The following is a 14,841-nucleotide window of genomic DNA, read 5'->3' on the forward strand; positions in this document are numbered from 1 at the left end:
ATGAAACTATACAATTCATTCCCAGTTAGGAACTTGTGAAAGTCCCAAAATTGGATACTTCCCTGTGGCTGCTTGAGTCTCGGCCGGCTGTGGCGGACTGACCTGGTATAATAAGTCATTCAACCAGGACACATGTTTCCATTGATCCATGGTCCAATCTTGGTAATTCCATCCCCAGTTAAACGTTAACTGATGGTGTCCTTGAATCAACATGGGAGCACACAAGTGTCTGCTGCGAAGTCTCCTGTTCAACTGTTCAACAATGCACTCTGAAAAGTGTGCTCCAAAACACTTGTGGCTGCACAAGCATTATTTCTGTTACAGTTCTCTGTCTATCCTGCTTTACAGAGCAGGCAAGCATCTGACCTCCATGTTCTGTGATGAAGCATGGATGTCCAACACCTTGTCACCCACTCATGGTTTCACCACCTTCAACCACTTTCAGTAGATACCCATAACCAAAGCATGCTAACAGTTGACAAAATTGGCTGTTTTATAGAAGCTGCTGCCAGGTGCCAGGCCATAATAATCTGCCCTTTATCAAAGTCATGTCCGAGGATTTCCCCATTTATGGCCTGCATCATTGCTAAAATTGTTCTCCTTTCGTCTCTGCTCCTCTCATATACTTTCATCACCACATCATGTGCCTGCAGCACCAATTGGCATTCAATCTCACAGTCATCAGTGGTCATAATGTTTCGGCCCATCAATGTATATGCAGTAGCTTATTCACAGAATAACGAGTCGTTCACATATGCAGAAAAAGAAAAGATATAAAAGTTGGTATTAAAACAGAGAAAAATTTGCAGATTTCTTTTTTAAAAATAAATATACATTTATTAAATCTGTAAAAGCGAAAATTTCCTCTCTGAATTGCATTAGGTAGGCAGCTTACAATAGATTAATTTACATGTCAACCATACTTTTGTTCACCAATCAGTAGTTAATGTAAGTATTGGGACATATTGATAGCCAAGCAGAAAAGTGAGTGGGTTTGGCTCTTTCATGTGGATCCTGGTATCTCAAAAAGCCAGTCAACAAAGTTGAAAATACTGAACGATCTGGATGTCACATTTCGATACCAACTAATGAACAAGATCCATACATGTTCACCATATTACTGTTGCTTAGTTCCACTTGTTCAAAATTTAGTCGTATAATTAATGAACTATTTTGTCTTGATGCTAAATTATTTTATAAATTCTCTGTGCTTCTCATTTTCTTTTTGTTTTCATTTTTATACTTTTGTTTTTTAGTGTTGGGCGACTCACACTTGACTGATGGGCAGGACTCTTGTGTAAGCATGCTATCCATGCTAAAGGGCTTGAAGCAGCATAGAGAATATACAAATATGTGCACTTCAAGGTAACATATCATAAGAACTGTGCAGTAAAACTATTGTGAAGCAAGATATTTTCAGTTTATGACACACAATCTTTATTACTTCTAGCTCTAGAATTTGTTTAGGACAGCTCTGGCTCCTTCCCTTAGTAAAAATTGGCTTGTTCACATTTCTTATAATGGGTAAATTACAGTTTGCAGTCAAAGTATTTATTGGAAAGCTTAACTTTGTATGAAACTGATATGCACTTGGAAGCCAAAATATGCCATATTTTTATAACCGAATTTTTTTTTTAATTACGTTATATTGTCACATCTGCTATTTTCTGTTTCTACTAGCCTATTCTATTCAGTATCCCTCAGTTTTGTGAGTCCACATAATTTTTAACATATTTCCACTGCACCACATTTCTGATGCCTTGTTTCCTATGTGGAAATATTTTATAAATTATCTGGATTCACAAAATTGAGGGGCGCTGAATAGAATTGGCAAGTAGGAACAGAAAAGTGCAGATGCAATATTTTATAAATTATCTGGATTCGCAAATTGAGGGGTACTGAATACAATTGGCAAGTAGGAACAGAAAAGTGCAGATGCAATATGTGTCAAATTTTTAAAAAAATGTTATTCAGTTTACCAGTGATAAAATATAGCACATTTTATTCTTAAAGTGCACATCAGTTTCACAAAGTGTCAATTGTTTCACTAAATACTATGACTCCAACTATAATTCACCACACACACACACACACACACACACAGGTGCATTGTCTGGAAAGCCGCCACTGGGAAAAGTGGCGGGTTTATATCCTTGGGGTCAGATAAGAAGGCTGAGGCAGGACAAGGTTCAGTGGAAGATATGTAAGTCACCCTGACACCAGAGTGTTCACTGGGGGTGTGGAGAAGCATGTGGCTACTGAATAGGATGGTGGAGGTGGAAGTTGATTTTGATGGCTCTTTAGAAGTCCATGAGTGGAGGTCACAGTGTGCATCACATACCCATGGCAGACAGAGACTGTCCCATAGATCCACACCAGGGTTCCCACTTGGAAGGTAGAGATCTTGGCAGCAAGATGCACTGGTGGTAGGCACAGTGTATATGAGAGGATGTGGTGAGGACAGCCGTGCAAATGCTTCATTGGGCTGTGGCCCTTGATTGAGGTGGCCCTCTAATTTGGTAGGAAATGACAGAGTTCATTAGGTGGGGTGTTAGACATCACTTCCTTGCAGACCTGTGTGGAATGTGCAGATAACGTGTTCTGTATGACAGAGATTGAATGAAAAGGTGCAGTGCGAATATGTTGAGAGGCATGCAAAACTGTTTAGAACCAAAGGAGGTAAATGTCATCCTGTTACCAAAAATCAGAGTGCTTGGTGTACCTTCAAGGGCAAAGATTTTTCCCAGTGTCACAATAGTAGTGACACTAGTGACCTGAAGCATATGGAACACAAAATAGAAGTAAGAAAACAATTACAACTGAATATGTGGAGCCCAAAAACAGTCCAGCAAGATGGCCAGAATACTTGGTTTCATTTGGGACATGTCCCAGTCAGCAGTGTGGAGAAAGCGCAGCACTCACAGCCAACGAGAGAGAACAGTCAGTAGGAGGCAGTGGTTCTCATGAAAGACTCACAACGGGCCCCTTGGTTTAGGTGTAGTTGGTGCCACCTGGCCAGCAGAACAAAATTAGGCCTGGGAAGTGTGTCCAGCCACCTGTGTTGTGCAAGGTGACCATTTGAAGGATGCATCTTGGTGTTGTAATTTGTAAGAGAGTTCTGGTAGGTTTGCAGTGAATTAAGTGCAATTAGTTGTTCTTACTCAGAAACACTTGTAAGTCTTTTATATTTATGGGACAACTACAGTTAATCAATCATCACAACATAATCCCACGTTGGTGCCACTCAATTTGCCAAGGGTTTAAACTCTAAGGGCAGATTGTATAAAGTATTTAACACTAGTGTATAAGACCCAGGACAACCTGGCGATCAAGGAAAAACCCAGGAATTTTTTAGAATTCTGGGAATTTTTCGTTGTTTTAGTTTTCAGTTAAATTTTTGTAATTTTGACTGGTAAGAACCGATACTCTAACAAAGGATATTACTGTATACCGCTACTGCAGAATTAAAACATGAACGAGAGAAAAAAACGAAAATAAAACTTAAATTGCAAAGGAAATGCACCATATAAAATAACACAGTGCACGTACAAGCGTCTGCCAACAGCAAAATGTGTCAAAGGCTTTAGGAACACTATGCAATGCTTCATAACAACAAATTACCTCCAATGAGTGTGACGTCACAACTGTTTACATTAGATTCATTTAAGCACTTACAAGCGGGCTCATGCACACGTGCAGTTGAGAGTTGAGTCACATATGAGCTGCCAGATTCACGCGTGCGCAGCAGGCCCAGATCTAGTGGGGGAGGGGGCGGGGGGTGGCAAACCGGGGTATCAGAACTGGGTGGCAATTTCGGGGGGGGGGGGAATTCATATTCTTGAGGAAAAAACCTTGTTTCACAACGCATGTCAAGCTATCGATTATTCACATGATTTCGAAATGCACCTATGCTGGTTTTTGGACATTTTTGAACACAGTCTTTAAGTTGATTTCTGAATGAATTATAAGTTGAGTTTTGAATGCGTGCATAGTGTACGTGATATCTCTACCAGGGGAACCCTCGTTGCATCTAGAAATGAACTTTGCCGCAGACAAAATGGGACGGGGCTATACGAGCTGAGCGGAATAAAACTGAACCGGTGCATGCCAACTGCTGCTTGTTTATGTGGTTGATTTGGATTGCAAATGTTCAGCACTGGTTATAATTACCAGCGAAATCCATAGATTAGAATACCAGAGTGGAAATAAACGACTAACGGGTAAGAAAGATTATGTATTATCTTCACGGTGTATCCAAGAAAGAGAAATTCTGACAGAAGATTTTTGGCCAGATCGCTACACTAGACAGGGCCAGTTGTAGTCCCCGGCTAGCTGCCACTTAAGTTCCATTCTGAGAGTAGTGCAGAAACGTATTGTACAAACACATAATAACGCCTAACCGGAGAATAATTGCTGGATAACTAAACCGGTGTGATTATGGCAAGGTTAGTAAAGTTAACTGGAGAATGAGTTTTGACAGTGGTAGGAATAGTTACAGAATTAGTGATAACAAGATTGCTTGTTAGAACGAGGAAGGAGAAGAAACAGGGACCTCACACAAATTATGGAAGAATATAACGATTCCAAATTTATACAGAAATTTCGTTCTACTACTTTTCGGTCTCGTGCTTGAGAAACTGGACCATATGAATGAGATGTGAAACAGTTTCCTAACATAAAGCTTTTTCATTTAGCAGGCCAAATAGGTATTTTGTATTGGTACTTCATGAATTATATTGTCATACTATAAAAATGATCATTATTTCCAAAACAGTCTCGCTTATTTGATGTGTTGATTGGCGACTCCATAGTGTCCTGTGCACTACGACCAGATAATGGGTATACTTGAAAAGAGAGACAGCATTGGTCGTATATTTTTATTATCGCAAAATCGATTTTCTGTCACTGAGTGACCATCTTCAGTGCTGTATTATATAACTTAAATTAGCTTACGGCTCAATAGAGTCTATGTGATTGCCGTAAGCTTATTGACACCAGTGCTTACTAATTTAAGTTATATAATACAGCACTGAAGATGGTCACTCAGTGACAGAAAATCGATTTTGCGATAATAAAAATATACGACCAATGCTGTCTCTCTTTTCAAGTATTTGATGTGTGTTACAATTGCTGCAATATTAGAGAGGCCTATTTTGTTTTATCCTGCACACAGTGACAAAATAGACGTAATCAGATTGAGAAACCACAACAGTTTGAGTCCTATTTGTAATAACAGCTTTTTCAATATTAGACGACGACATTTCGATTTTTCATGCAGCAAAACATTTTACGAGCTTTGATGAGGTAATTGATCTTTCGCAGAAAGGAAAGCACGCCATGTAAAGCCGTAGCAAGATCAGAGAGATAAATAGCTAGGACCTAAGGATTGAAGAAATGTGTACTGTCCTGCATGTCTCTTGTCTTTACTGGTTTTAGGTATCCTATATTTAATTTTATGTCACACAGAAGAGCAAGCTATTAGCTATTAGGCAATAATGAGTCCAGGTTTTCTGAAAAGTTCTTGTTCTCCCGGTTACAAATAATGCCATCCAGTATTAATTGCAATTTTTTATATTTATTTTATTTTTAAAAGGGGCAAGATGTCAAACTGGCCGAATGGGAGCAGAATAGGCACTACAGGACATTTTAATTTCCACTGTCCTGAAATAGTTGGATGGCATCCATCACAAAATATACACATTTGAGTTCCACAAAGCGAAATACAGTGACGTGCGGTATAAGAATGTTGTTTGATGAAGCGTAGCACTGCACTTCGGCACACTTAAGACCAAATAACATGCCTTACATTGTCTCAAAGATATATGTTTTATGTATCAGACTCTTCACAAAGATGTGCACCACAAAATGAACCTATTTTTGAAAAGATATTTTTTTTACGTTCTGATGTGGAGAGCAGTCTGAGTTATACTGGGGGAGGAGGGGGGGGGGCGGCTAGTCTCCATGTGACCGTGTTTACATTTAGTGATTTTTCTGTTTCCTGTTCCTTTACTGCTCTCATGTCAAATGAAAACAAGACGGATTTATGTGGCTGGGAGCTATCAAGTGAATTCCACATACTTCCAGAAGGCTAAAAGATGTTACTAGTTTCAGATTTTATTTTATTTCCACCTTTCTGGCAGTCAAACATTAATTGCCCTGCAGAACAATAAAGTTATTTTTGTCCGTTTGCTAAAGAAATTTGGCTTTTATTAAGCTTTCCTGCTGGGGCAGTAAATTTATTTGAAACGAAGTGTTTAATTCCACACTGTTGGCTAGTTTCAACTGTTCGCCGCATTTCAACAGCACGTTTTCATCTTCTAGCACATATGACATTATTCCATAATAAAGAACCAAACATGAGATAATACAGTACTGATACTCCAAGAAAATTTACGTCCCAAAAAATCACACCGAAAAGCTTAATATCAGGTCGAGGCCTAAGTCATTGAGAATCTGGATATACGAATGTGTGCTTTAAGGCAAACTATGCATTTTAGTATGGTTCACAAAATTCCAATGCTCATGGAGTATCCTCTGATGTCTTGTTTCTTTTATGACATAATGTAAGTAAGATCTTACAATGTTTTACACGTACAAACATACAGGCTTCCTACGTCACTGTAGCTGCGCAAGCGCAGTGACGCTGCTTACCTGGCAACTGCTGAAATGAATCTAACTGGTTGGGGGAAAATATTGCGAATTGTGGTTCGAAAAGCGTTATTTTCGAAGTAAATTTCCTTTTACGCAAGTTGAACTATGTGCAAGAATGTACGATGAATTTCTTAAATCACAGAGCGTTTGTTCTCATTTAAAAATCAACTCTTTGATGACGAGCCATTTCGAACAGTTTCAAGCCCAGAAGATCAGAGATTTATGTCGGTATTAAAAATTTTACTGGCATATTTGTTTGATGTAGCGTAAAGTGTAACATGCGCTAAACAGCTCAACATTATATGAGAAAGCTTAGCTTCTCTTGTAGCTTATTAACCTTCAAGACAAATATTATATGTGAAAGCTTTGCTTTTTTTGTAGCAGTGCTATGTATATTAACTTAAATCATTAACTTTTCCTGTTGGTGGAATTGGAATTTATACTTTCGTAGTACGAAAATATGCTTCGTACATGTTGCTGCACATCAAAGATCTTTTCAAAACGTGTTCCCCCCCCCCTCCGATTTTCGTTTTCTAAAGTGCCGACAAATTCTACGCTGCTTTATAAAACCATATCCATTCAAAGGATTTATAAGTTTTACTGTTCTGACGGAAAGTGTAGTGTCACTTAACACGGAAAAAGTGTATTTTCACCCAGGAGGAAATGTATTTTTAACCGGGAGATCCGGGAAAAATCCAGGAATTTTTTTCCTTGTCCGCGTATACACGCTGACTAGCTTAACACAGAAAATTACCTCAGATCATACATAACTCGGAAATCTGTGTTACATTAACATTAATCCCAGATTATGTCACCATGAAGTAGATCAACTTGGACTTCCAAAATTCACAGATCAGAGTCAGCTTCAAATGTAATCATCAGTTTACAGAATAGTGAAATTACAAAACAATATTTTTGTTTTGTGCAGATTCAAATTTAAATGCTAAGGAAGTTGTTATTAACACATAAACATGTGATTATGCCACTATCACAGTGCTAAAACTTGAAATATTTTTTTAAGGGTACTGTTAAAGAAATTATCAGCTGCTACAGATGTAATGAATGCAGATTGACATAACAGTTCTTAAAGATTTCTTGCAATTTATGTGATTAATTTAAAGGCACTTTGTAGCATTGAACTGTGAATATACATAAACAACAGAAGGTAAACTTGCAAACTTTTCACACCTGCTTCCCTTAATGGTGCTGGATAGACTGACGGTGCTAATCCCATTTTGCAACAGACGGACTGGTGGTTGTGTTGGGGGTAGTGTCGGGTGGAGTGATTAAAGGGACACAGAATTGGGAGGCAAGGAAATGGAGGGGGTGGGTTGCTAGCAGCTCATAAGGAGGCCAGTTTCCCAGCTAGGAACATGGGAGGTAGGGGTGGCAGGTAAATGGGATGGCACAATTGTAGCAGCTAGCGGGAAGCGGCACATACTGAAGGCAATATGGGGAAATGAATTGGAGTATGGGGACATGAACTGGAAGGAGTGACAAGACAGAAGAAGAGGAAACTGTTGGGTGGAGGGTGAGAGTGCAGAAATGGTAGGTTATGTGAGATTGAGGCCAGGATGATTATGGAGGCAGACAATGTGTTGTAGAGATAACTCCTGTCTGCATAGTTCACAGAAGTGGGTGGTGGAGGGAAGAATCCAGATGGCTTGGGTTGTGAAACAGCCATTGAAATTGAGCATGTTGTGCACAGCTGTATGTTGTGCCACTAAATATTCTCGACAACAGTTTGGCAGTGGCTATTTGTCTTGGATACATAGCCGGTTGGTTATGAGGCCTTCAGCATACTGGGTGACAAAGAAGTGTTTCCACTGTAGGGACTAGGGGAAGCAGAGTAGGTCTTTGATAAGTTCAACATGGTGGAATTTTGGAGTAGGGCTGAAGTTTAGGCCTTTGGATAGGACTGAAGCTTCTGTGGGACTGAGGTTTTTGGTGGAGAGCTTAACAGCAGTGTTTTGGGTTTGCTTAGGTTCTGGGTTTTGTGGGGTGTTGGGAGGGAGTTTTGGGGGATGTGGTAAATTGAAGAGGTCAGCTAGGCAGGGTCTGAGCGCTATGAGGGGTTGATGAGGAGGTTCACTGTGAGGATGGGTGTACCCCAAGGAATTCAGTGCAGGAAAACTATTTTAGAAGAAACACTGAAAACAACTCGGGATCTGACAGTCATTACTCGGCCCGTTAACTCAAAATGTTAATGTCCCTGGGGAATAGATGACTCCGCCCGGGTCCCATGGATCTGATATTAACTTTTCTTGTGCACTGGCAGACCAGTAATTTTCTTTAAATTTCTTTTTAAAGTCTTCCCAAGAGGAAAAATTCTCAATATTTAATGTACCCCATTCTGAGGCTTCCCCTAGAAGGTACCCCACCGCAGATTCGATCCTCTTGGAGTCTTCCCAATTTTTTGGCAAAGCTTGGTTAAATCTTTTTAAGAATTTGGTCCGATGTACCTCTCCGGCCAGCTTAAACTTAAATTGTCTAGATAACCCTGAATTAGCTCCCCATAGTAAATCAGTCACAGCTTTACTAGTTAATACAACGTTAGGTGAAGATACCCTTTCTTCTACTTTATCTTGGATAAGCTTAATCTTTTTCCACAGGTCATCCCTACCTTTCGTGGTATTATTAAGTTCAGAAGAAGGAATAGGTGATACATTCCCGGACGTTATTCTCTCGGTAACTTTTCCATCTATAATTTCCCCAAATTGTTCCTCCAAACTAATTACATTTATAATATCAGAGTTAGCTATTTTCTCTTTGAAATTCCTTTCTACATTGTCTACCCATGTACTGACACCTGTAATTTGCGACTGAATGGTTGACATTAACTTATTCTGCTTATCTACACTCTCTTGCAAAGTATACAACCAATGTCTTACATCATTATACTTAATAATGTACACATTTTGAAAGATCCAAACTTTTCAATAAGTTCCAATTCTACACTATTACATTTGTTCTCAATGTTAAGTTCTAACCTTTTTGACAAATCCTGAAAGGTATCATTCTGTTTCTGACTAAGGTCGGTATATACATGATTGATATGACAGATTACTAAAATCTTCGCTTTGAGATTCGACCTCGGCACTTAACAAACCCAAATTTGTCATTTTAATATTTAATTGAGAATTTACTAAGCCTAATTCTTTCCTTAAGAGTCTCACTCTGAGCATTTAACTGCAGACTCTGAGCTTTAATTAAATTTATCAACTCAGCCCAGTCAGGCACTTCTTTGCTAATTTTCATGAGCCGGTTCTTGAGTGTCCCCAACCTGTGATATATTTTCCTTACTCTTGTATGCTTTAGCTCTTGTAAGCATTTAAAACTAACTTTAAATATGATAACTACACAAATAAAGTTCACTCAACAGTATCTTGTACCACTTCGTACTAAAGTAATCAAGTTTTGTTTCACGCTCACCCGTCGTAGAATACTCATTGTGTAGGTGAGCGGATGTGGAGGCAGGTCAGCACCGGTGAACAGCAGCTGGTGACGGTAGCATCGGATGTACATTGGTTTCCGCATCTGCGTCCCCACGATGTGTGTGAGAGCTGTATACTCCCCCGAACTGGATCTTCTTAGCTGAAGCGTTCTATGCGTACTTCTTCTTAGACAAATACGTCGAAATCTTCTTTACTATTTTTATTGTTGTGAATTTTTCATTTCTTCAATGTTTTCCCATTTAAACTTCGCTCCCTTCTTCTCTCGTTTTTGACTTAAAATTCCTGTTTTCTCGGTCCTTTCACACAGGTCACCACGTTCTAACATTCTGACGACTAAAGTGTGAGTATGATCTGGGTTATATTGGCTTATTCCCCCAAACCACCTTCCACTTCTTTACGAGGTGACTTACTTGGAATTTGCAGCCATTCTTCTTTACTGAATAGCTGGCTGCTGGAAACCCTCTTGACTTCTTCTCCGTCGAATAACGCTAGGTACAGGAATTTTTGGACTCTTTCTACTTTTCGTCAACTAACGATGTATTTGACGTCTGTCCACAATAAAAATCTGACTTTCCACGTGAACATGTAATTTCCTTTCTTAACAATGAATCATAAAATGAGTCTTGCCTCTAACAAGGTTGCGTCAAGAGTCTACAAGAGTACTTTTTCAACTGTTCTTGTTTTAATAACAATAGTTAATGACACAATAAGCACAGAGCTGCATATAAACTCCATGGTTCTTCCTTATGCACTCACTAAAACATCTATGGATTGTCCGACAGGTATTTGTCAGTGCCGTTCAACTGCTGCGTCTACTTTCTTCCCGCGACTGATTTCAAGCCTGCACACACAAACATGTGACGTGCAGTAGGTAGGATTTTACCATCCAACATTCTTATCTAGAATATTGTGTGTTCAAGACGGTAGAAGGCTGAGTGGTTCTAGAATTTACACAGAAATTCTTGAATCACTGCACTGTAAAGAGGTTGGCATAGGAGAGCACCATGCGGATGCTGATGGCAGTGCTGCAGATTTGTTTTTAAACCGGGAAAAATAGTTGTGGGTCACACCTCTGTTCACATTAAACCAACCAACCATGAACAGTGCCCGCATTTCCACAGCTATCTCTTCCACGCCAAAAAATCCCTCCCATACAGCCTAGCCGTCCGCAGGCATTGTATCTGTAGTGACAATAACTCCCTTTATGCCAGATAGGCAGTAATCCCAAACCTAGTCCATAAATAGATTTCCCATGCCATATCTTCACGCATCCACAATCCTCCCACCACCCCAAAGGATCAGCTGGAAAGGAGCACCCCCCCCCCCCCATGTCACCCAATATCACCCTGCGCTGAACAGCTGAACCATATCTTCACCAGGTCTTTGATTTTCTCTCATCCTGACCTAAAGTTAGGGACATCCGGGACATCCTACCCAAGATCCTTTCCACCCCTTCTAAAGTGGTGTTCTATTGCCGTCCCAAACTACGCAACATCGTAGTCCATTCCCGATCCAACCTCACTCTGAACCCTTTGCCAAATGGATCATATCCCTGTGCAGACCAAGATGCAAGACCTGTCCAATCTACCCACCCAGCACCTCCTACTCCAGTCCTATCACAGGCTTATCCTGCCCCATCAGAGGCCAGACTATCTGTGAAAGCAGCCATATCATACACTAACTCTGTTGCTAATACTGCATAGCCTTTTATGTTGGTATGACTACCATCCAGCTTTCCCCCAGGTTGAACAGCCACTGCCAAACTGTTGTCAAGAACTAAGTTGAGCATCCAGTGACACAATATACAGTTGAGCACAATGTGCTCTATTTCAGTGGCTGCTTCACAGCCCAAGCTATCTTAATCCTTACCTCCACTACCAGCTTCTCTGAACTACACAGACAGGAGTTATCCTTACAACACATACTCCACATCCATAATCATCCTGGCTTCAATCTCAGGTAACCTAATGACCTCGCTCCCTCCACCCTACAATTTCCCCTTCCTCCATTCTGTCATCCCTTTCCAATTTATGTCGCCTTCAGCGTGTGCCGCTTCCCACTGGCCACTACATTCATGCCAGCCCATATGCATGCCACTCCTTCCTTCTGCGTTCCTAGCTGGCAAACAGCGTCCCTCTGACCCACTAGCCACCCACCTCCTCCCTTGCCTGACCCCCTCTCCCTCTACCCACCCCATTCGACACTACCCTCACCACAACCCAGTCCAGCTGGCATCACGTAAGGGCATAGGCTTGTGAATGCATGAACGCGTGTGTGTGTGTGTGTGTGTGTGTGTGTGTGTGTGTGTGTGTTTGTTTGTTTGTTTGTATTTTACTGTAGCTTTTCAAAGGATAACTTCAAAAACTAGGAAATTTTTCATCTTTTGTGTGTGCCTACAGATACATTATACAAGAAATTCCTACAGCAAATAAGTCATTTAGCAAAGTTATATTGATCAGGTAATATTTGTACTATTGTTTCAGTAGCTGAGATGTTACATACTGGTGTATAGTGCAGAGGATCTCAGGTTCAAACCCAGGTCAGTTCTCTGAGATTTTTACATTTCATAATATTGTCTCTATTGTATAGTCAATAAAGATAATTATAACACTATGTTTTGAAGTTAATGAGGTGGAAATATTGTTATCAGATAAATTAAAAGAAGTGTCAGTTACATGTATTGGTGAACATTGTTTAATAGAAAATATGTTAACTTTGGAATGATATAGAAATTTGTTGAGATAACTTATACAGTCGGTAGATGTGTCATTTTGTAGCAAACAACCTCAAGTTTGATTCGCGCAGTGCATCAGTAGCCCTTCCACCACCAGGAGTGCCAATATAGTGCACACCTACCAATTCTGTAGGTTATCTCAATAAATTTCTATATCATTCCAAAGTCGCCAAGTCCTTTAGACTCACCCTGTTTGTTAGAGAAGACATCAAACACTGTTGCTTGAAGTTCATTGATCAGCTAGAGAAAGAGCATGATAGTAGAATTTCTGCTACAGATCTAATTTAAATGTCATTTTATTTGTATATAGTAGCCCGAATGGAAACCTAACTACTTTTTCTTTGAAAATTGTGAGAAGGCACTTGGCACTATAAAAGCAGTTAGTACAAAAAATATTGTGTATGGTGACTATAACATAGATTTCAACGAGACCTAAAAGGACTGATTTAACCGTGAGGATTTATTAAAAATTTATAACATACACACAGCCATTAAATCCCCTGCCAGAGTCACCAATCACCCTGTGGTACTATAGATCAAGTACTAATAAAACAGATAAATATTTATTCAAAGCTGGAAACATGAATACAGGTTTCTGTGATCATTATGCAACAGACCATAGGTAACAATCAACCACAAATAATGAGGAAAGGTAGAAATTATAGCAACAAAAACTTAAGACCTGTACACTGCGAGGGCACATGTAAAGTTTTGACATGTTCATGGTGATATGTCTCACATTATTTCAATATTTCTTTTCCAGTTAAAAACTAAAAATTCAAAACTAGTAAAAGAAATAGTTTTTGGCTGACAACTAAAATATTTTGTGTTGAAAACAGAAGATTTGAATAAATTTCAAAAGCACAAATTTTATTGAAGAATTTTTTATGTGTTTCAAGAATTATAAGAGAGTGATTCACAAGGGCCAAAAAAGGTAAGAAAATGGAAAATAATCACTACATAATAACACCCAAAACCAAAATTAAAGCCATGTGGAAGATAGTCAAACACCAAGCAGGAAATGAGCCGCCCTCCCCTCAAAATGTAAACATGCATCTAGACCAATAGAGCAAACAAATTACAAATCCAGAAGAAGTAGCCACTGTTTTTAATGCATACTTTTCAAATATTAGTGAACAGTTTCCTGTGGTATAAAATCTTCTCTGTGGTATAAAATCTTCCAGTAAAAATTCTACCAGATCACCAGCAAATCTAAATAGAAACCCTGACTCCCTATTTCTTCCCCCAACCAACCCTAAAAAAATTATGCTAGCAGTTAGTAAGTTAAGAACAAAATTTTCAACAGGTATGGATGAGATTCTGCATTATGTCATTAACAATGCAGGTGGCTTCATTGCGGTACTATTAGCCGAGCTTTTCAACAGTTGATTAACAACTGGAATCTTCCTTCCTGCTTAAAGATAGTGAAAAACCAAGCCACTATTCAAAAAGGGCAAGAAAGAAGAAATAGCCAATTATAGACCTCTTGCTTTGCTATCAGGATTTACAAAACTACTAGAAAAAATCATAAGAGATTGCTAGAATAGTGCAACATACTACCCACAGCCTGCCATGGCTTCCAGAAAGGCCAATCAACAGAAATCACAATATTTGAATTTCTTAAGTGAAGTGCACCAAAAACTTGATAGTGGGGAAAAAGTAACTGGCATATGCCTTGATCTGTCTAAGTGTCATACCACTATCCAGTTTGCAGATAACAAATATTTTAGTCAGTAAGAAGACAGCAGAAATGTTACAGACAACACTATCTGAGACATTAACCGGTTTTGTAAGCTCATGCAGCCAAAACAAACCGATAATAAAGTAAAACAGAAGTGTTAAATTTTCATAATGTCTAGAGAAACAGTGAAGAGTGTATAAAAATTCAGATATCAAGACAGAGATATCTCAGGTGTGGCTAATGCAGAATTTCTGGGGATCTGGTGCAAAATTAACCTTAGATTGGATACTCACATTGATAGCATGTTACCATGTGCCGTT

General features: G+C 39.3%; 1 protein-coding gene across 1 annotated transcript in view; it reads left to right on the forward strand.

Moving 5' to 3' along the window:
* Window positions 1–1,296, forward strand: part of LOC126237359 (RNA-binding protein lark) — a 128,938-nt gene extending 127,642 nt beyond the window's left edge. Inside the window, exon 9 of the mRNA XM_049947427.1 lies at window positions 1,257–1,296. Within this exon, the coding sequence (XP_049803384.1) occupies window positions 1,257–1,281 (25 nt within the window). The 3' untranslated portion in view covers window positions 1,282–1,296. The remainder of the gene's footprint in view (window positions 1–1,256) is intronic.
* The last annotated feature ends 13,545 nt before the right edge of the window (window positions 1,297–14,841 follow it).

This window comes from Schistocerca nitens, chromosome 2, assembly GCF_023898315.1.
Source record: "Schistocerca nitens isolate TAMUIC-IGC-003100 chromosome 2, iqSchNite1.1, whole genome shotgun sequence".
In the NCBI taxonomy this organism is placed as follows: domain Eukaryota; kingdom Metazoa; phylum Arthropoda; class Insecta; order Orthoptera; family Acrididae; genus Schistocerca; species Schistocerca nitens.